This window comes from Bidens hawaiensis, unplaced genomic scaffold, assembly GCF_021521415.1.
Source record: "Bidens hawaiensis isolate Kalapana, Puna unplaced genomic scaffold, B.hawaiensis_p1.1 tig00001461_1, whole genome shotgun sequence".
NCBI lineage: Eukaryota > Viridiplantae > Streptophyta > Magnoliopsida > Asterales > Asteraceae > Bidens > Bidens hawaiensis.
In genome coordinates this window covers 4,016,509-4,037,533 of record NW_027491082.1, presented here as the reverse complement: position 1 = coordinate 4,037,533, position 21,025 = coordinate 4,016,509, and the positions used below count along the sequence as shown (strand labels likewise).

General features: G+C 34.4%; 2 protein-coding genes and 1 non-coding gene across 3 annotated transcripts; 2 read left to right on the top strand and 1 right to left on the bottom strand.

Annotated features, from left to right (window-relative positions):
• Positions 1-2,308: 2,308 nt before the first annotated feature.
• Positions 2,309-7,322, top strand: LOC143577472 (pyruvate kinase 1, cytosolic-like). Its single transcript, XM_077061302.1, has 16 exons — positions 2,309-2,421; positions 2,511-2,607; positions 3,521-3,618; positions 3,709-3,864; positions 4,070-4,147; positions 4,370-4,501; positions 4,740-4,820; positions 4,925-4,996; positions 5,091-5,180; positions 5,273-5,417; positions 5,491-5,579; positions 5,816-5,911; positions 5,994-6,061; positions 6,130-6,229; positions 6,328-6,387; positions 6,979-7,322. Exons 1-16 carry the CDS (start codon positions 2,353-2,355, stop codon positions 7,129-7,131), a joined length of 1,584 nt encoding a protein of 527 aa, XP_076917417.1. The 5' UTR covers positions 2,309-2,352; the 3' UTR covers positions 7,132-7,322.
• A 1,136-nt stretch (positions 7,323-8,458) lies between these two features.
• On the top strand, positions 8,459-8,537 carry TRNAR-UCU (transfer RNA arginine (anticodon UCU)). Its single transcript has one exon. It is a non-coding gene; the product is annotated as a tRNA-Arg (tRNA).
• A 3,010-nt stretch (positions 8,538-11,547) lies between these two features.
• LOC143579171 (uncharacterized) lies at positions 11,548-12,955 on the bottom strand. The gene is made up of 2 exons (XM_077062559.1): positions 12,910-12,955; positions 11,548-12,842 (listed from the first exon to the last, which is right to left on the bottom strand). The coding sequence occupies exon 2, from the start codon at positions 12,802-12,804 to the stop codon at positions 11,548-11,550; it is 1,257 nt and encodes a 418-aa protein (XP_076918674.1). The 5' UTR covers positions 12,805-12,842; positions 12,910-12,955.
• Positions 12,956-21,025: the final 8,070 nt, after the last annotated feature.

Here is a 21,025-nt window from a genome sequence, read left to right as displayed (position 1 = left end):
CTTCTACCTCGTTAATGACCCAAGTTCGAATCCTGGCATGCACACGCATTTCATTTTGGACTTAATGAAAAAATTGGTTTTGCCGGTTCACCCGTCGGGGCATCGGGTCCGAGCCGACCGCCACCTGTAAAACCCGATCGAGTTTCAAAACACTGCTCTCCCTCACAAACACATTTTTCATCTATTCTTCCACAAAAAATCTCTCAACACTATCTTTCCTCCACTCACCATTTTTTTCTTCTAAAACACCCAAAGAATTCTCTATTGTGGATGTTCTTAGGCTGTTCACTATGGGCGTCGATGGTGGGTGGCTTAAGGACGGTGTTGAGGGGAACACCTCTGAGGGGCGGTAAATGGCGGGTGACAGGGGGTGTTGGAATGGCCGGCGGTAAGGGGGTGTTTTGGTGGGGTCACCATACTTCTCTCTCTCTCTCACTCTTATACACACACACACATACATACATGCATACATACATACATGCATACATGTGTGCACGCGCACATATGTATGTGTATAATGGGGCGATAAAGGGACTTCGAACCATAGCGGGACAATATAATGGAGAGGCTTTAAGTCCTCAGCGCCTACGTGGCGATGACGTGACACTGTGAAGAGGATTTAAAGCCCTCTCCAGAAAGAACAACCTTAAGGGTGTTTGGGATTTCTGATGAAACCCCTTTATTACTTTCCAAAGAGTTAATAAGTCACAAAAGTGTGACTTATTAACTTTTTCCCTCACAAAAAAAGCAATCTCAAATACCTTATTAATTTTCAAAATGTTAATAAGTTATAAATTGACTATCTTAAGCAATCCCAAACACCCACTTAGTTCTAATTTGTTAAGTCAGTGTGAAATGACTGAAATACCATCACCACATTATTTAAGTTCCACAATGGGTTTTCTTTTTGTTTGTTGTAGCGTATTTATGTATCGTACAAGTACCATAACAAACTGAATCGATACCGAGATTGACAACGTGCGGGTTGCGTAGAACTAGTTTAACATTGATCCCGAAAAAATGAAAGGATTTTTTAATTAGATGGATTTATGCCAAATACAAATTAAATTTTTTTTTAAAAGTAAATTTTTTTGCTGGTAGTAAAACTTGAACCCAAAACCTTGGTGTTAAAAGACTTTGTGTCTATCATTGGGTCACCATCTCAATAACAAATACAAATTAACTAATTTTAAGTTAAATTTTAAACCAATATATTACCTTAAAAAGAAATAGGTAAAGAACAATATTTTATGGTTGTGTGGCCTTTTGGGTAACCCACCTTACATATACGTCTGTGCCATGATAGTACCAATGTATTATAATGGGGTCTTTCAAATGCTAAGGTACAAATCTTGTTAAAAATAAATGGTATACATTTAAGAGTATGCTTACTTGTTTGGTTGTGGCGTTTATGTGTCCATAAGAAAATAACTACTTTATTATCTTAAGTGTTTACATTGAAGGATATTTATGATAATAAACGAACATAAAGGTTATGCCCGAGCTTTATTTGTTGATTTTACGGTTACAGAGGTACAAACTGAATTGACATTTACCAAATTATAGTTTAATCTATAGAACATTCCTTTTTAATCATGGATCAAACATGAATCTTTATACTTTAGTGCATCAAACATTTAAAATTTGTAGCTATTAAGACATCATACATCCCATATAATGTTTGAAAAATAGAGTTGGGGTTTGCTTTTACCTATTACGTTTTCCCTTACGTCTATACAAAGAGTACATGTGTATACATCCTTCGTGACACGTGAATTTGCAATACGTAAGCATACATTTAATATGCTTATCTATAAAACTGTCCCGCATAGTGTTTCAAGAAAATCATTCAATATAAATCAAATTAAAAAAAAAAAAAGAAAGAAAGAAAAGAATTACAAGAATCACACACACATGCCTACAATCTTTTACCCACTATCTTTTAACTCTTGTTATATCAGTCAAGCCCTATATAAGTGTTTACGCATTTTCACCATGTATCCCATTAAATTTTATATATTAAAAGCACACATATACATTTTTTTTCAAATAATTAAAAAAAGATACATATTAAAATTATACAAATATATATTTTCAGAAAATATATATTTATTTAGATCTAAAAATACTTGATAGAGTTTCCATAAATACACCACCTCGAAACAAAAGAAAGAGAAAACTTGGGGAGAACGAAACTTAGGGGCTGCTTTCAAACAAAACCGGGTTCTCTCATTTCAATATATAATAATAATAATAATAATAACCACTTCTCTTTTTACCAAATCTCATTCATTCTCAATAATATTCAATTCATTCACATCTCCTTCGATTTAATTCTGTTAATCAATCAATATGCATTCCAATCACTTGCTTCTCGAGGAACCCATCAGGATGGCAACCATCCTCGAGCCTTCTAAGGCTGTAAGCATTACATTCCATTCCGTTCGATTTCAATTCATTTTTTACGGATCTGATTTTATTGTTTTATTTAATCTGGGTTTGATTTGCAGAGTTTCTTCCCAGCGATGACCAAAATCGTTGGAACGTTGGGTCCTCGATCGCGATCTGTAGAGGTTATTGAGGGTTGCCTTAAAGCTGGCATGTCTGGTATGTTATATTATGTTATGTTATGTTATCATTTGGCTTTCTATTTGTTTTCGTGTGTGTCGTTTTGATATGTTGAATTGTAATTGTATGAGTGATTTGTAGATTTGGGATAATCGTATGGTGATGTACGGGTGTGTGTATGAAAGTAAAAAAGAAAAAAGAAAAAAACGATTCGAAACCGAAAAAATTGAGCCGAAATAACAGTTGAAACAAAAGTGCCACAGTTTGGTTTTATGTTTGAATTTTTTTCAGGTTTAAAAACCAAACTTATAGATTTTTATTATTTATTTTAAATTTTAAATTTTAAATTTTAAATTTTAAATTTCAAGTAATTTATAATAGTTTAATATATAGTTCAGCCCAAATATATTAGAACAATGTATAATTAAGTAATTACTAAAAAAAAATAGGCACGAATTCGTTATTTTTGGCCAACTCTTTTTTTACGGCCCAAAATTTACAAGCCCAAATGGGAACCGAAAAAACCAAACCGAAACTGAACTATTTTTGAAAACTCAAAAAACGACATACCACTTTTTGGTTCGTTTTGGCGAGTGGAGTTACATTTGGCGAGTAATGTCAAACCTTGTTAATTTAAGCGTCTTAATGATATTATTTTGGATTCTGAATCCAGTGCTCCTTATAATAATGTTCTTATATTTACTTTTTGAAAAACTTGTAAGATTATACACGATAGGCCAGTTTTAGGCGTTTTTGAAGAGAGTGAGGGTGTGATGTGGCCACATTGTTAATCGGTTATGGCTTAATCGAACTATTTGTTAATTCGGTCACAGTTCGGTTAATTATGTTATTAATTTGTTGGTGGTCTTAACGAGTTTGAGATTTCTTTTTGATTTTCAAAGTCATTGCATTGTTGTTAAATGTAATATCTTGTGTGATGTGGATTTTGCAGTTGCTAGATTTGATTTTTCATGGCTAGACGGTGCATATCACCAAGAAACCTTGGATAATCTGAGGGCTGCTGTCAAGAGCACCAAGAAACTTTGTGCTGTATGCTACTTTTTCTTTCTTTCTTTTTAACCTGCTTCAGCTGATTATGTTAATGTAACCACATATTAATATGATTTCTTTTACTTTCAGGTAATGCTGGATACGGTTGGCGCTGAGATGCAGGTTGTGAATAAGAGCGAGAAGGCTATTTCTCTTCAACAGGATGATCATGTAACTCTGACCCCTGATAAAGGTCAAGAAGCTTCTTCTCAAGTGCTTCCTATCAACTTCGACGGACTCGCTAAGGTGAGTACATATTAACTTATGTGTTAATGCTATCTTTGAAATAAGAAAAATGTATGAGAACTTGTATGCTTGTACATTTTAGTGCTTCTAAAGTAGTTCAAAATGTTAGCAATTAAAGACATATTTGTTTGCGCGTGTCGGGTTAATTCTGAACATGTTTTAGTGGGCTTATACGCTTACGAGGCTGTTTATTTGGTATTTTCAGGCTGTGAAGAAGGGGGACACCATTTTTATTGGTCAGTACTTGTTTACAGGAAGTGAAACCACCTCTGTTTGGCTAGAGGTAAGTTGCTTTTTTGTCTTTAAATCATGTATGGTTTAAGTTTTGTTTCGGAACAAATTAGATGTGGATAATGGATATGCAAGTGTAAAGCTGCTGTAGATGATGGATGCAACATGGGTCTTTTACCAATCCACACAAGCTATTTTTTTTAGTATTTGCAAGCATTATTTTTGTCAAGAAAATGAAGTATGATTTGTTTTATTCATGACTGGATTTGTGCAGGTTGATAATGTGAATGGGAGTGATGTTGATTGCAAGATAAAGAATACTGCAACTCTAGCTGGTGCTTTGTTCACTCTCCATGCTTCCCAAATTCATATCGATCTGCCTACTCTCACTGAAAAAGATAAAGAGGTTTGTATTTATAAATTTTAATTCAAATTATCGTGATTTATACCTTTATATTAGTTGTTTTCTTCAAATGGTTATGGACTTATGGGTTATTTGAAACCTCTGAATCATCACTAAGAATCTTATTATATCGAGCAAATTATGTTTATTATACTAACTAGATTATTAATCAGATGGTCTGGTTTTGTAAATTGTAACAATAATTTTGACTTTTAGTGATTGCTTTTGTTTTTAATTTCAGAACATTAGCAGTTGGGGTGTTGCAAACAAAATTGACTTCCTTTCATTGTCATACACACGTCATGCACAGGACGTTCGTGAAGTAAGTGTGCTTTTACGGATTTGCTCTTATTATTTTATTTGTTTATATATCCCTTCCTCCTTAGTTTATCTGGTTCTTACCATAATTTTGACATGTAATCTCAGGCACGCAAATATCTTAATAAGCTCGGCGATCTTAGTCAAACTCAAATATTTGCAAAAATTGAAAACGTGGAGGTGATTTTCTTCGACTAGTACATTCTTTTCGTGATTTTTTTATTAAAGTATATATTTGGCTTTTTATTCATTGATATTTTCATTTGTTCCACAGGGACTAACTCACTTTGATGAGATTTTGCAAGAGGCCGATGGTATTATTCTTTCCCGTGGAAATCTCGGAATTGATCTTCCACCAGAAAAGGTATTGTTTCATATTTTCAGGCCAACCAAAAATATAAAATCCTAGTTCCTACATCCTTTTGGACCTTAATCTGACCGGTATAACTTTGTCAGGTGTTTTTATTTCAAAAAGCTGCTCTTCACAAGTGTAACATGGCTGGAAAACCAGCGGTGGTGACTCGCGTGGTTGATAGCATGACTGATAATCTGAGACCGACTCGTGCAGAAGCAACCGATGTTGCTAATGCTGTTTTAGATGGTTAGTTTCTTGTTTTAGCTGCTGTGATTTTATATGTTAACATGTCGGTTTTTTGATGAATTAAATTTTGCAGGAAGTGATGCAATTCTTCTTGGTGCTGAGACTCTGCGTGGATTATACCCTATTGAAACAATATCTACTGTTGGTAAAATTTGTTCAGAGGTAACAACTCATCATTTGTTTTGCTTCTAACTGAAAAAACAAAAGAACATGAACACTTAAATGAATGGATTTTCTTGCTTGTGTTGGTTTGTTAAGGAAATGATTGTGTTCGTGTTTTCATATGTTCTAAACGAACATTAACGACTAATCAAACATAAATGAACGAATATAAACTAACATCTACTAGAAGCAAACATATATCTGACATTAAAATCTGACTTGGATATCACTTGCAGGCAGAAAAGGTTTTTAACCAAGATCTTTATTTCAAGAAAACCGTCAAATATGTTGGAGAACCAATGACTCATTTGGAATCAATTGCTTCATCTGCGGTATCCTTTAATTATTTTTTCATATTATTTCCACTATAAATTCAAACTTATCACTGATCGGTATATTTAACGTGTATTTTAGGTTCGTGCGGCCATTAAGGTGAAGGCGTCCGTCATTATTTGCTTTACTTCTTCCGGAAGGGCTGCAAGGTACTTTTGTAAATTACAAGTTGTAGTTTGTTTAAAAAAGTAAAAATCTTTTAATATTTTAAATGCAGATTAATTGCAAAGTATCGACCAACAATGCCTGTTTTATCGGTTGTTATTCCTCGGCTAAAGACTAATCAATTACGTTGGAGTTTTAGTGGCGCTTTTGAGGTTTATTTTATTCTCTTTATTTTTTTATACAATGTTTTATTGTATTTTATTGTATATATAAAGCTAATTACTTAATTTATTTATAAACAAATGCTCAGGCGAGGCAATCACTTATTGTTAGAGGTCTTTTCCCTATGCTTGCTGACCCTCGACACCCGGTAAGTTTATTTATTTATTTATTAATATTTTTCGTTTATATTATAATTCTTCTAAAAGTGATTACAATCCGAATCAGATTATCAGCTGCACTACTACTGTTGTATAAAAGATATTATGCTAAATGAAGTAGAACTATGGAAGCTCAGAATAAGGCTATAGAAACTGTAGAAGTTTAGAATTAAGGTTAAAAAGAAGAATTTAGTCATTTTGTATTACCCTTTGATAACTATTTTCAAATTAAACCAGTGTGAAATTAATTAGACAATAAACAGGTAATTAGTAGAGGTGTTAATTTTTGACAAAATCTAAATGGGTTTGGATAAATTTAAACGAGTTGTGTTCGGGTCTACTTGTTTAATCCATTTATTTATTTTTAGTATTTAATAAATTTTAAGTTAAAATTAGGCCATGTTTGTGCCAAACAATGAAAACTTGTACCATGTTTGGAACGATTTTCGGTTTCATCAGTCTTAAAATTAAAACTGGGTTAACAAAAGGGCAAATTGGTAATTTTAAATTTCTTAAACCAAAATCCAAGCACCACCTAATTTCCCAATTTATTATGTATAACTAATTCTTGTATTTTTCAGGCTGAATCTACAAGTGCAACTAATGAATCGGTACTGAAAGTTGCGCTGGATCATGGAAAAGCCTCAGGAGTGATCAAGTCACATGATCGTGTTGTGATCTGCCAAAAGGTTGGAGATGCATCGGTTGTTAAAATCATCGAGCTTGAAGATTAGAAACCATTTGCAAGCAGCATTTTATGACGTTTTGATGTTTAACTTATTCGCCATATTTTTTTGGAAACACGTTTGATGTTTTGGGGTTGGGGCGATTTTGGTTCTGCAGAATTTAGGTTATGATAATTATTATTTATGTCCCTTCGTCCATATATTTAATGGCTGATAAAGATTTAAATAAAAACCGGTTTTTGGTTTTATGTTCAAGTGATGTCCTTTTTATTCTTATTTATTTAAAGTTAGTTTTGAACTTTTGATAATACCTGGTAAAACGGGCGGGTAAGGACGTGCATGCTTGAAAATTTGTTATTTTATTTTGTGTCGGACCGGGTTTTTGATAATAATGAGCATTGGTAAAAGCAAGTCCTGAAAATGATCAAAGAAAATGTACTATTAAAAGAACCCTATCAATGCCATCACGTATGCATTAGCTCCCATCATATAAAAATCATATTTAAAAAAAATATATTTTTTAAAATAACTTTGTTTTTAATAAAATAATATTCAACAAAATAGAAAAAAACCAAATGAAACTGTATTCTTAGATTAGATTTTTTAGAGTTAAAACATTAGAAGTTGCTAAAAAAAATTATATTTGGCATGGGTAGGTTGCAACCTCAGGTTGCCGCAACGATCAGGTTATGGTAGGAAATTGATTTTTTTTTTTTGTCTTTTTAATTGAAAATTCGAGCCCGAATTTGAGATTTGGTTGCCAATGCTGGTAGTTTTGGGACATATGATGTCCAAATCAACCTAATGTTTATATATGATGTCCAAATCAACCTAACTTAATATACATAGGTCTAGATTTCGAGGTCAGTTTTGTGAGATGCCATTTCTTTCTGAACCGTAATTCATCAAGATTGCATTTCCGTTGTTCACTTTGCTATGCATATTGCTAGTTATCGTAGTATTAGTGGGTCAATTGCTCATCTTTGTAAGGCTATATGTAAGCCAGTTATGTGTGGACGTTTGATCTATAAGTGATATTAATCTATTTTTCACTAAATGTTCTTCTCTTTCTTTTTTTCTTTTCTAATTACCGATTAGCGAATTAGGTTCATATCTTTTGATGGATGAAAATTTTAAATTTACAGTTCTAATGAATCCGGTTATCTTTATAGCTTATATTTACACATAAATATATCGAAATCTTTAACTTGATACAAGTTATAACAAGTTTCGAAACTGAAATATAAAGATAGCATTTTTAAATTTTATTTTCTGTCGAGTTTGATATATTATCATCGGGAAATAGCCAATTAGGCACAAGTTTGTGCTAACAGTCATTAATTATGAATATATCTGTTAATCATATTAGCATTAAGCGCCCATGGCCTAATGGAAAAGGCGTCTGACTTCTAATCAGGCGATTGTGGGTTCGAGTCCCACTGTGACTGGGCGTGACCTCATTTTTTTATTTTTGTTTTTCGTATGCTCTTCTTATCTTGCGTGATTATTTTTTCTATAAATATTAAAGTTGAAAAATAAGTGAGTATATAAATAAAATATCGCTCCCTCAAAGTTCATGAACAAAATCTAATTTCTTACCTCAAAACAATTTGATTTTCAGTTCAGGAACAAAATTTAATTTCTCACCTTAAAATAAAATTATCATGTTCATGAACAATATCTATTTTTTACCTCAAAATAATTTTATTTTTAGTTGATGAACAAAATCTAATTTCTTACCTCAAAATAATTTCATTTTAGTTGTTTTAAAGTTGATTAAGAAAGCTAAATAACTTATAAACTCCTTATAACTCAAGTACTTAAATATGCAAGAATTTAAGTAAAGTGTAATGTAAAGAGTTTAAGGGTCACAAATGACATAACCGATTTATAAAGATTCAAATGCTCAAATTTTTATTATGTCAATATAGTGTATCTGTTCAAGTTTTCAAATGTTCACTATATCAAAATAGTATTCACAACCCTAAACAAAACAACCATACTATATTAGGATAGTGCTTCCTTTTCTCAAACCATTGATCAACGAGGAACACGCAATCAAATCACTAGTTCCAAACTAGTGACGCCCTTTTTAACAATGCAGGATTAATTTGATGATGATGTAGAATAGTTTCTTCTATTTGCTTTCTTCTTTTGTGATCCTTTTCCTTCAAATGATATTTAGATTTGAAAGATCTTAAAGAGAGATATGCTAAGTAACGTTGTTTGAAATATTAGAGCAAAAGAGGCGATGAAAAAAGTTTGCTAAGGCTTCAATTTATAGGCATAACATCACAAAACCGGACCAAGAACTGGCTCTGACGGTAGATCCATCGATCACAGTTTTCTAGCTTTTGCCTAGTCTAGTTTGTAGTGTTTGCGAACATTGTGCCCCATCTTGTCCACTTTTGCAACACCTCTAGAAGTTGGAACTGTTCGTGAGTATCGATAGCTGCTAGATCCACCACACCATTTCAAAAGATATATTTTAACCATTAAAGTGAATGTAGATTTTTGTATGTTGTTAGATAATCAAGTGTGTTCTTACCAATTTTGCAAAAGTCATATATGTTGTTGCAGGAGATGTGTTTTTATATTTTTCTAGAATCCATATCTTTTGTTTGTCTTTTCTTGCATTTCAAATTCAAAATCATTTTATATTTTAATTTAATTTTACTTTAACTTTGTTTTAAGTATTTGGTTTAGTTATTAATCACTTTAAGGTCACAAAATTAACTATTATTTTGTTTCTATCTTGTGAAGCTTTTGTTACCTTCATATGAGAATTTGAGTAACATCATCAATCTTGATCTTCATGTGAATATCGAAGAGTGATCTTTAACCTTTTGACGTGTATTTACCTTAGGACTTAATATGATCATTAAAGTGTTTAAGGACAAGCATTTAACATATGATCATCAATAATGAATGAGAAACATTATAACTCATTTAATCTAGATCATTGTCAAGACAAATAATTAATTAAATTTTAATTGTTATCAAACAAATGATTAATTAAGTTTAATAATTTATAATCTACATGTATTTTAAACATGTCAATTTTAAAGTTACAACATGCCACCTCATTAAGTTACAATATGACATTCTCAACTTTACGTACACTTCCCATTTAAACCGTATACTTTAACTTGGCCCGGTCGTTGGCGATGGTTACGCTACATATGTTAGAGTTGGTGCTTCTAAACTATCAGATAACTTAAAACATATAAACTTACGGTTGATTCGAATCAACCAAGTGAGAAATTGTTACTTGCAATTAGATATTAATTAACTAAGCTTTCAAACGTGAATTCTAGTGTCCAATTTCAGCGTCTCCTTCCTGATCAAAACACCACACGTCATATATAAATATAACTTGGAAGAACATATATGAATATTAAAGCAAAATACACGAATCTTCTACTTTCTTGATTTCAAGAACTTGTCATTTTCTGCATGTCCCATCCTTAACATTCTTTTGTTTGATTTGCTTCGGAGATCCATACAAAACATCATGTTGGGGTATATCAAACACAAACAAGACTTCCACACTTTGTTTTAAGGTTTAAACAACTTGTTCACAAAGTTCCTCTTTCTAATTCTCACTATTTCATTCAAAACACTAAATAAAAGCAAAAGCAGGTCCATCATGCGATCTAAGACCATGCGTAGTTAAAACTATGTAACTAACTTCAGGCATTTTACGTCATGTGATGCTCAGTCAGCATTTCAAAATTTTGAAAAAAACAAATGTAGTAAGAAAATACCCACAACTCTCCCACAATCATTACTTTATTCCTACTCCCACTCTCTAACTCTCACACAACTCTCCTCATTAGCCATTGCAAATTATGCACATTACACCACCAAAAATGCCCACTCAAAACACCACCCCCATAATACGGATGAGATCGGTACCGTACCGATACCAAAAATACCGTCTCAAAAATCACAAATTTTTGATACTAGTATCGAAATATTCAGTTCGGTATCGGTATTGAAGGTAAAAATTCGGACTGTATTGTACCTTACCGGTACAGATCCGATCCCGAAACCCAAAACTTTGGTACCGATACCGAATTTGCTCATCCCTAACCCATAATACCTGGGTGACGATGTTCCCAAACATTATGGCTTCAAAACGCCACAATAAGGCTACAACTACGGATGGTCTAAGGCTAAACGTTTCGGGCTAACAGAAGGCACTAGCTAACTGTCAACCTGACGTGGCAAAAAAAAAAAAACGGGCCAAAACACCACCACGCCAAAGGTGTTAACAAGACATCATGGGGCGGCAATGGGTTAACATTGGAAGACGTGCATGGTGGTGGCGCCACCTAGGCAACACATCCCCCCCCCCTCTGAAGTTTTATTACTCATGAGACAATTGAAATTACCAAATATCAAAAGAACAAGCCCATGCCTAGAACAACTTGTATATACAAACAACCAAATAAAATGAAATCAGCCATTAATGGAAGATGGGTCACTAGCCCTCTTATGAGCAATTGATGAAAATTGTTGTTGAAGATCCATCAACTCCATTTCTTTTTGCCTCAACAAAAGCACCATTCTTTCATTCTCAAGCTTCATCCTCTCATTCTTCATCTTCTCAATCTCCATCTCTCTTTCTTTACTATAACTAAACTTCAACCACTTTGTTCTTCTTTTCTCCAACTCATATGATTCCCCTTGAAACCCCACCCTTTGCTCCTCCAATTGCATCATCTTCGCCTTCATCCATTGCCTCTTCTCCCACACACTTTTACCCAAATCTTGAACAACCGAACTCAACTCGTTATTAAACTTGTGCACTACGCTCTCGTGCCCGTCCTGATCACCCATTCTAACGCGTTTCCTATTACTCAACCCTTCGTCTCCCTCCTCGTCCCCCTCTTCGTTTTCATCATCCTCCTCGTCATCATCCTCCTCGTCCTCATCGTTCGAATGCACACAATTCGATCGATGCACCGCCACTTCGGGTGTCAAAGAATGATGAGTCACCCCACCACCACCACCGGTAACGGTGGCACCGCCACCGCCACCGGAGCAACTATTATGGTAAGCACACATTTCCCTAAAGAAAAGATGCTTGGAATTCAACAATTTCTTCACTTCTTCCTTCAACTTAACCGGAATATGATCCATTGACTCAAGCAATGCTTGATTCTCCACAACTTTACATGCAGTACCTTTACCTAAAATATCATTAACCCTTTTATATCTTTTATTCAAATCATTAAACTTATCCTCACATTGTTGTGGAGACACATAAAACCCTCGTTCCATCATTGCTAAAGAAACCGACTTCCACTTACCCTTCTTCTGCATAGCCCCACCGCCGCCACCACTACCACCGCCGCCGGACTTCTTCCTCGCCGCCGTGTCAGACCCAGGTGGGTTATCCGAACCCGCTTCATCTCCAACATAAAACACCACCATAATCAACAACCTCACCATATTATCCGTCCACTTCATCCTCTGCCACGGCGAACCCTTTCTCAGCTTCCCATCGCCGCCGCCGCTGTCGTCGGTGGTCGCTGGATTATTCAAATTGTTGCTATGGTGTTCTTCCTCGTCGCTCATCGGTGAAGCTCGGTAAGCTGGTTTACCGGCGCCGGTGAACGGTGGTTGTTGGTGGTGGAAATTGGGGTTTAACGACATATCAAGCCCTAACATTCCGGACCCACCGGATGTGTTGAACATGCCATTGTTGTCCATTGACTGGTCAAGATTGAATTCTGAAACGTACCCAGTTGCTGAAATTGTGTGGAGAAGAAAACCCAGAAGTTAGAATTTGAAAAAAGATTGAATTTTGAAACGTACCCAGTTGCTGAAATTGTGTGTAGAAGAAGACCCAGAAGTTAGAATTTGAAAAAAAGATTAACTTTTGAAACGTACGCAGTAACTAAAATGATGTGTAGAAGAAAACCCAGAAGTTAGAATTTGAAAAAGAGTGAAGATTTGGTGTTAATTTGGTAGGGGTGATATAGTGGGGTATATAGAAGTTTCTGGTGGGTCAAGTGGCGGAGCAGCTGGTTTTGAAGGGGGTTTTGGTATTTGTGAAACTGGGTTTCATAAGAAGTGGATTGCCCATTGTTTTGGTTGAATCTTTTCTGCCACCGTTTTGAGTTAGGCCTATACGTGTATGTATAAGGGTGGGGTGAGGGTGGGGGTGGGGTGAGGGTGGGGGAGAGTTGGAGGGATATAGTCCACAGAATTTGTAAAACTTTCACTCATATTTTAATGGAGTTGACTGTTTTTTAATTAGCCTAATGTTCATGTGAAGTTAGATTATTTTTTAATTCGTATTTGTTTTTAAGGAATACATACACTACTAATACATTACTAAATACTAGTATACGGTGTTAAATGCACTTATTACGTTTTTAACGACCAATAAAGAAAAGTTAATATAACCCACAAAAACAGTATAGCGTGATACTAACCGAGCTATGCATACTTTATCTCCCGAACGAAAATAAAAAACCAAAAAACAAAAACTCCTTAAAGATTAAAAGACTTCCAATTCTTCCATGCTATATCTGTCATTTTCGATATATTCCACACCTATAAAAAGCTCAAAGCTTTTATATTTCCCACTACAATGCCTAATTGAGCAGATTTCCCAATAAAAACCACGTCGCTCCATGTCTTTCAAACACACCAAATTATCGTAAGGCAAATAGCTTGGAAAGCTTTAACCTTCCGCTTTCAACATATTTCTATAAATACATTAAATATGTCCATTGTCTCTTCACTCCTGCAAATATGTATATTGGTACTTATATTTTCGTACAATTATTGATTTTTATATTTACTTTTAATAATCAAATTCTACTTAGTATTAGTCCCTTTTTTCCATATATTTCATTCAAAATTTATATAAAAAAATATTACTTTTCAAACCTGAAAATTAAAATATATACATGTTAAACTTTTGTACTAAAGTTTATTTTTTGTAAAGTATCATTAATAAATTAACGAATTATGCAAGAACATTACAATTTTTGTTATTTACCTAATTGCCACGTTTAAATGAAAAATAATGTTATGTACAAGTAAAGCTTATATAATAAAAATCTAATAGTGCATTTAAAATAAACCAAAATAAGAAGAAGAATATATATAAAAATCACTGTAATTTCTCTTTCCTTCTCTTACAAAACCATTAGTCACTTTTTAAATTATAAACATTAAATTTATAAAATTTGATGAATAGATTGTGAATGCTATAAGAAAAAGAAGGAAAGTAAAAAGGATAAGAAAAGTCGGGTGGTGAAAAGTGAAAGCTGGTTAGCAAGTCAACTAACAAAACACATGGCTTTGTGAGTTTGTGGTGAATTACGAATGAAATGAACCCATTCGGCATTTGGGTAGAGTTTTATAAAACCCGCTTAAAAGAGTAATGCTTTCGGATTTTCCAAAGAGATAGGGCTGTTGTTATTGGGCTAGCATTGTTTATGGGTTGCTTTAATTGGGCTACTATAGTGTGCTCACAACTCACAAGGAAGACTTAAGAGCACAACTAATTATTGCTGGTATTGACTATTGTAAGTGACTCCAATGCATCTGGTTAAACGTGTGTGACGTGGATCAATAGAGGGAGAACGTACATAGTAACGAACATATATAGAATGACTAGGCGGGTGCCCACGTGATATGGCGGGTGTCTGAACGCAAACCCTGCGAATCACATAACAATTAAGAGTGTTCATGGTTCGGTTTAAAGCATTTAAACCTTTTAAACCGGTTATCAGTTTGTTTCACGGTTGGTTTTTTTTTTACTTTCACTCGGTTGGTTGGTTTCAAAATTTTCAAACCGTAGCTAACGGTTTGGTTCACGGCTTATGCTGAAAACCGGCCATAAGAAATCAGACCAAACTTAAATGTTGTATGCATTTTAATCTCTTTTATATTATTTAGTATATTTGACAAGTTTTGTCATATATATTAGATATAGTTAAGATATAATTGAACAAAATTTTTTTTACTACAAGTAAACATGACTATTATAACTTTAAATTAACCTAATTCCAGTATGATTTTTTATAATCTTTGTTCTTGTTATAATTTCGCATCATAGGTGTTTCATTAATCTTTTACCATTTATGTTGCCAAAATTATCATTTTTTCTATTTTGTTATATACAAGAGAGTTGGTAACGATTCGGTTTCAATTTTCAATGATTCAATTTTGGTTTGGACGACGAAAAATTGATACTAATGGTTGGGCTCACAAGTTTAACTTATAAACCATCAAAAACCGGCATCGAGCACCTCTACGTAACTTATTAATTTTTTAAAAATTGAAAAATTATAACAATATCATACTCAAATTAAAGAGAATAAAATGCTCGATTTTATGGTGCATTTTTTTTACAAAAATATCAGCGTACGAAAAAATTATGGTCGTTTAAAAATCGTGGTAGTAAGTTAGTTTAAGATTAAAATTAAAAACATAATATGGTTAAAGATGAGGGGCAAACTTGTAAGTTAGGTGATTGTGTTAAAGACAAGATTACCCCATTTTACACATGTACTTTATTCATTAGCATTTGTAAAACTCCTAAAATCAAGTATCTTAATTTACTCTTGTCTCATTTATTATATATAGTATAGATAAGGTATAGGGCTGCCACCTTTACTTGAAACCCGAAACCGAACTAGAGAAAATATGTATTCGAACCCTAATTAACCCGACCCGAGAAATCCAAACCCGAGAAAAGGCTAACTCGAACCCGAACTGAAGTAATTCGGATTGGTTCTTGGTCCGAATTCTATACTTTGGGTCAACCCGAATAAACTTCTAGTTTTAAAACTATATATATTTTTAGATATTATATGCTAAGTCTTAGCCACTGACGTTATCTAAATTTAGTCCAAATCGACTGTTTTCATTCCGTCTATTATGAATCGATTGTTTATTATTATTAATGTTCTAATTTATGACTAAAAGCAACAATAATCCAACACCGTGTCCCTAATCACGACATACTGAAGACGATTATGTCGGTCTTGTTTATTATGGCTGAACTTTGTTAAATTTTACTCTTTTAAGATGTTTTATCGGTTTATTTTGTTTTGTTGTTGGTTTATTTACATTACGAGTAAAGAAGAATATGTTACATTTATATTTTGCAACATAGTTTTTTTCTTAGGATACTCGAAACCCAATTAACTCAACCCGGAAAAACCTGAACCTGAATTACCCGTACCAGAAGAAACCGTGAGAGATTTGGGTTGGATTTATGGTGTAGATTTAAAAATTGAAACCCGAAAAACCCGAAACCCGAAAAACTAACCCGAATAACACCCCTAATAAGGTGTGCATGGTTGGAATAGACGAGAATACAGTGAACAAAATTTGTTCATGTTAGATTTCAAACCAATAAACAGTTGATACTTGTTTCACATGAAAACTTAATCTTAAACATTGGAAATTAAACCTTAAATGAACCGAATTAAGGCTTTAGGGCCAATTTAATGGCTTTGGGTTCATGTATCAAATCCGTTAAATGGTTGACGGAAGAACCACCAACGTCAGCGACTTTTCTAGCTTTCGCAACCATAGCTCTTTTGAGTTTTGTCTCATGTTTTCAGCTACCTACTTCTATAGTACCTTGTTTTTCGAGTTTCGACAAACAGGCTAGTAATATCCAGACTTGAGTTCCAAACATCCGCCGTAACTCCTGGTGGTGAATTTTTATTTTTTATGTTTTCTTTAATAAATAAACCAAAACTAGTATTTAGACCCGCCACGTTGCGGCGGACAGCAGGAACCTCCTATAGTTAACATAGGATTGAGGATTTGAGAACCCACACGTTGTGCTAGGTTTGTGACTATATTATTGCATAGGCTCAATTGATCATAGTTGTTGAACATGTATTATTGTAGTTTTAAAATAACCATGTAATTTGTTAAAACATTTATTATAGGAAATACTTACTCTCCAATTATCCTTCTTTTTTCCTTTTAACCACAAAACACTAAACATTCATCTACTTCCCAAATCTGAATCAATTCAGTGTTTGTTCTATTGTCAACAGTAGATAGGTCAACCACATCATCATATATATATACACCCTTACCTAATTCGCATTAAATAAAAAATAAAAAATCAAATCAAACACATAATAAAAACCACTAACACCTACTGCCGGCCACCACCATTCGCTACCACCACCAGCATCGCTACCACCGCCTGTACCATTATAACATAAGCGGATCGTTGTTAGACAAAGAGTAAAACCAACTAACCGGTCCGTAGATGTTATGGAAATTTTACCAAAATGCTTATGAGTCTTATGATAGAGTTTATCATTTGATCATATACTGCAGTTTACGAACATCTATAGGTGTGTCGTAGCAAATCTACTTTTACACTATACAAAATTTGGCTTCATTTTGGCTTTCATCTAAGTAGGTTGATTTGATTTCTAAAATTTTAGGCATTCCTTGCACAATATGGACACCGTTGTCTTTTTACCTTTGGTCCGGTTTTCGCCTTGTCTTGTATCTGCAGAGAAATGGTTCATCTTCGAGGTCATGTATGGATAAATTCTTAGGAAACTTATCTTAGTAAAATATACACATACCATAATTCGTTTAGATACTTAATTGTACATGTTGAGTTTATATACAACTTCTGATGTTTTCCTTCTGTTGGTTGTGGCAAAGTGAATGTGCTGGTATGTTGGTGACGGAAAGGGGTACAAACTTTGCTATTTTTCCAATCCTCGGGGTGTAGCAATTCTAAGAAGTGTTGGAATTAAAATAACAAAAAAGCATAAATCATAAGGAGATTTGGCAAATACAAAAATTGAGCAGCAGCAAAGACCATCTTCCTTTCACTTAAGAGGTAACAAATTAACACGCAATAAAATATATATATATAGGGTATTGGGTTACTTAACTCAGACAGCGCAATACAATTCTGATTTAGGCGCCGCAACACAACTCGCCGTTCAAATGAAACAAACGGATCCTGAAACAGAGAAAAAAAGAAGAAAACGGAAATAAAACCTACCAAATCGATAAGTACACGGAAATGAAATTAAGAAACGCAAACCATAGATTTAGAAGTCGAACAATTGAGATTCTTGTAACGGCGTTCGGTTTCCTACGATGTTGCATCATCAATTCAATTATTTTTCGTTGTCCACGGTCTTTACTTCCTAGCGGTGGTGGATGCCGTGGTATGAAATCCACATACTAATTGGCGAAGAAGGAAGATAAAAAGGGATGCGTTTTGTATGAAATCCACATACTAACACACGTGTAGCTAGCAAGCAAAACCCCAGTGTTTTGAAACCCGGCCCGGCCGGTCGTACCGGTCGGACCGGAACCCGGTCCCTATTCCGGGCCGGATCAACGTATTTTGGACGTTTCCAAAAACCCGCCCGGGTTTCACGGGCGGCGGTCGGCCCGGACCGGTTGACCCGGCGGGTGGACCGGTAAAACCCATCTTTTATAAAATCCAAAATGAAATGTGCATGCCAGGATTCGAACTTGGGTCATTCTAGAGATAGAAGCTTTAATAATTACCCCATAAGCCAACCAACCAAGCTTCATTGATGTCTCTATTGATCAAACATAAATCACATATATTTAAAAAACAATGTATAAAACATAAATAAACATTAAAGTTTGTTGTTATTATAACTTTTGGTTATTATTATTTTTTATATGTATATGAATTATATATATATATGTAAATATATATTTAAATTATTTATGACATCATTCGGGTCAAACACCGGTCCGCCCTCCCGGGTCGGTCCGACCTTTGACCCGGTAAGGAGTCGGGTCGACGTTCGGGCCGGATCTGAAAACATTGCAAAACCCAAATTTCCCAGCAAGCAAAACCCAAACTTCCAGTTACAATCATTCATGCATAGTGTATTGCTAGGCAAAGCAAAAATTTAAAGGAATAGTAACTTTGAGTGTATATGAGAAGTTGTAAATTATAATATATATATATATATATATATATATATATATATATATATATATATATATATATAATGGTTGAATGGTTTGCAACCAAACCAAACAAAATTAATCGATATAACTGAACCAAACAAAAATCAGACGGTTCAGTTTAATAGTTGGGAAAATTTCTAAAATAGCTTCTTTTAAAGAGAGAAAGCCCAAAATAGCCCTTTTTTCCTTAAAATTTTTTAGAATTTGGACTTTCCAGACGCATTGAGAAAGATACTAATTTAGAGGGAACATGCCAAATAACTTAGGAAAGTTAGGGAGGAGACCAGATTTGAGAAAATAATGAAGGGAAAGTCCAAATAATTTTGAAATCTTGGAGTAAAAGTTCAAATTATACTAAACTTTTTTTCTCAAAAAACCATCTTGACAGACTGTTTTTTATGTTTCATACCTTTTCCGTCCATATTTTCAAATTCTAGGAAAAAGATATTTTCAACACCACCACCCACCGTTCGCCTTTTACCACCACAATTACCGCCACCATCTACCACAACCACAACCCACCCACCGCCCGCCACTACCATCGATCACCACCCACTACCATCATCATTGTCCGCCACTACCATCCATTACCACCACCCACCGTCCTCCACCACCACCGTCTACCACCCGACGGTAAAGATGAAGATAAAAATGAAAATAAAGATGAAGAAGGTGAAGATGAAGATGAAAAAGATGAAGAAGATGAAGATGAAGATGATGGAGAAGACAGTGGTGGTGGAGGACGGTGGGTGGTGGTGATGGATGGTGGTGGCGGACGATGGTGGTGGGTGGTGATCGATGGTAGTGGCGGACGGTGGGTGGGTGGCGGGGGTGGATGGTGGTGGCGGCGAACGGTCGGTGGTGGTGGTGGATGGTGGCGGTAGTGGTGGTAGAAGGCGAACGGTGGGTGGTGGTGGTGGTAGAATCTCGTCTCTCAAGACGAGATTTGAAAATATCTTTTTCCTAGAATTTGAAAATATGGACGGAGAAGGTAGGAAACATAAAAAAGACAGTCTTTCAAGACAGTTTTTTGAGAAAAAAAGTTTAGTAGAAATTTAAACTTTTACTCCAAGATTTCAAAATAATTTGGGTTTTCCCTTCATTATTTTCCCAAATCTGGTATTCTTCCTAACTTTCCTTAGTTATTTGGCCTGCTCCCTCTATATTATTATCTTTTTCTAATGCGTCTGAAGAGTCCAAATTCTAAAAACTTCTAAGAAAAAAAGGACTATTTTGGGCTTTCTCTCTCTAAAAAGGGCCATTTTGAGAATTTTTCCTTAATAGTTTTTGCATGATTTGTGTAAAAAACATGTAAAAACCAAAACCGTATAAACAAAAAGACAGCAAACTTGGAACACAACATTGTCCTTAATTCCATTACTTTTTCTCTCTATGCTAGCCTTAATATCATATATTTTTAATTATCGTTTATTAATGTCAAGAACAAAGCGTAAACGTAATACTAAAGATTGCCGTCTTCGGAAATGGTGAGACAGAAAAAAAAAAAAAAATCCCCAAAACCCTAAATTATATAATTTATGAGCTAGCTGTGCCGGCAATTTTGACATTGTCGTCGGATTTTGGACCTTATACTATATACCCATATTTTTATTTTAAAATGCTAATAAATTAATAATATAAACTCATTCAAATTATCACCAGTATATATTTGTAAATACGTATTGACGTGTTTGAGCCTACATGAAGAAGATAGGAGGCGAGAGGGGCGTCATCCATTTGTATATAATAATAATAATGGACGAAACAACCGTGCCGGCCGGCCGGCAGTCTGATATTTAAAAAATAACAAAAGCACAGTTAAGAAATCATAGAATATATCATAGCTTTAAATGGTAACAAAATTTCATTAACACCTATGAAGCATTCCTATATTATAATTATTATATATAGTTACTTAGAGATCATGCACGTTCCTACCACCTCAACATAGACAACA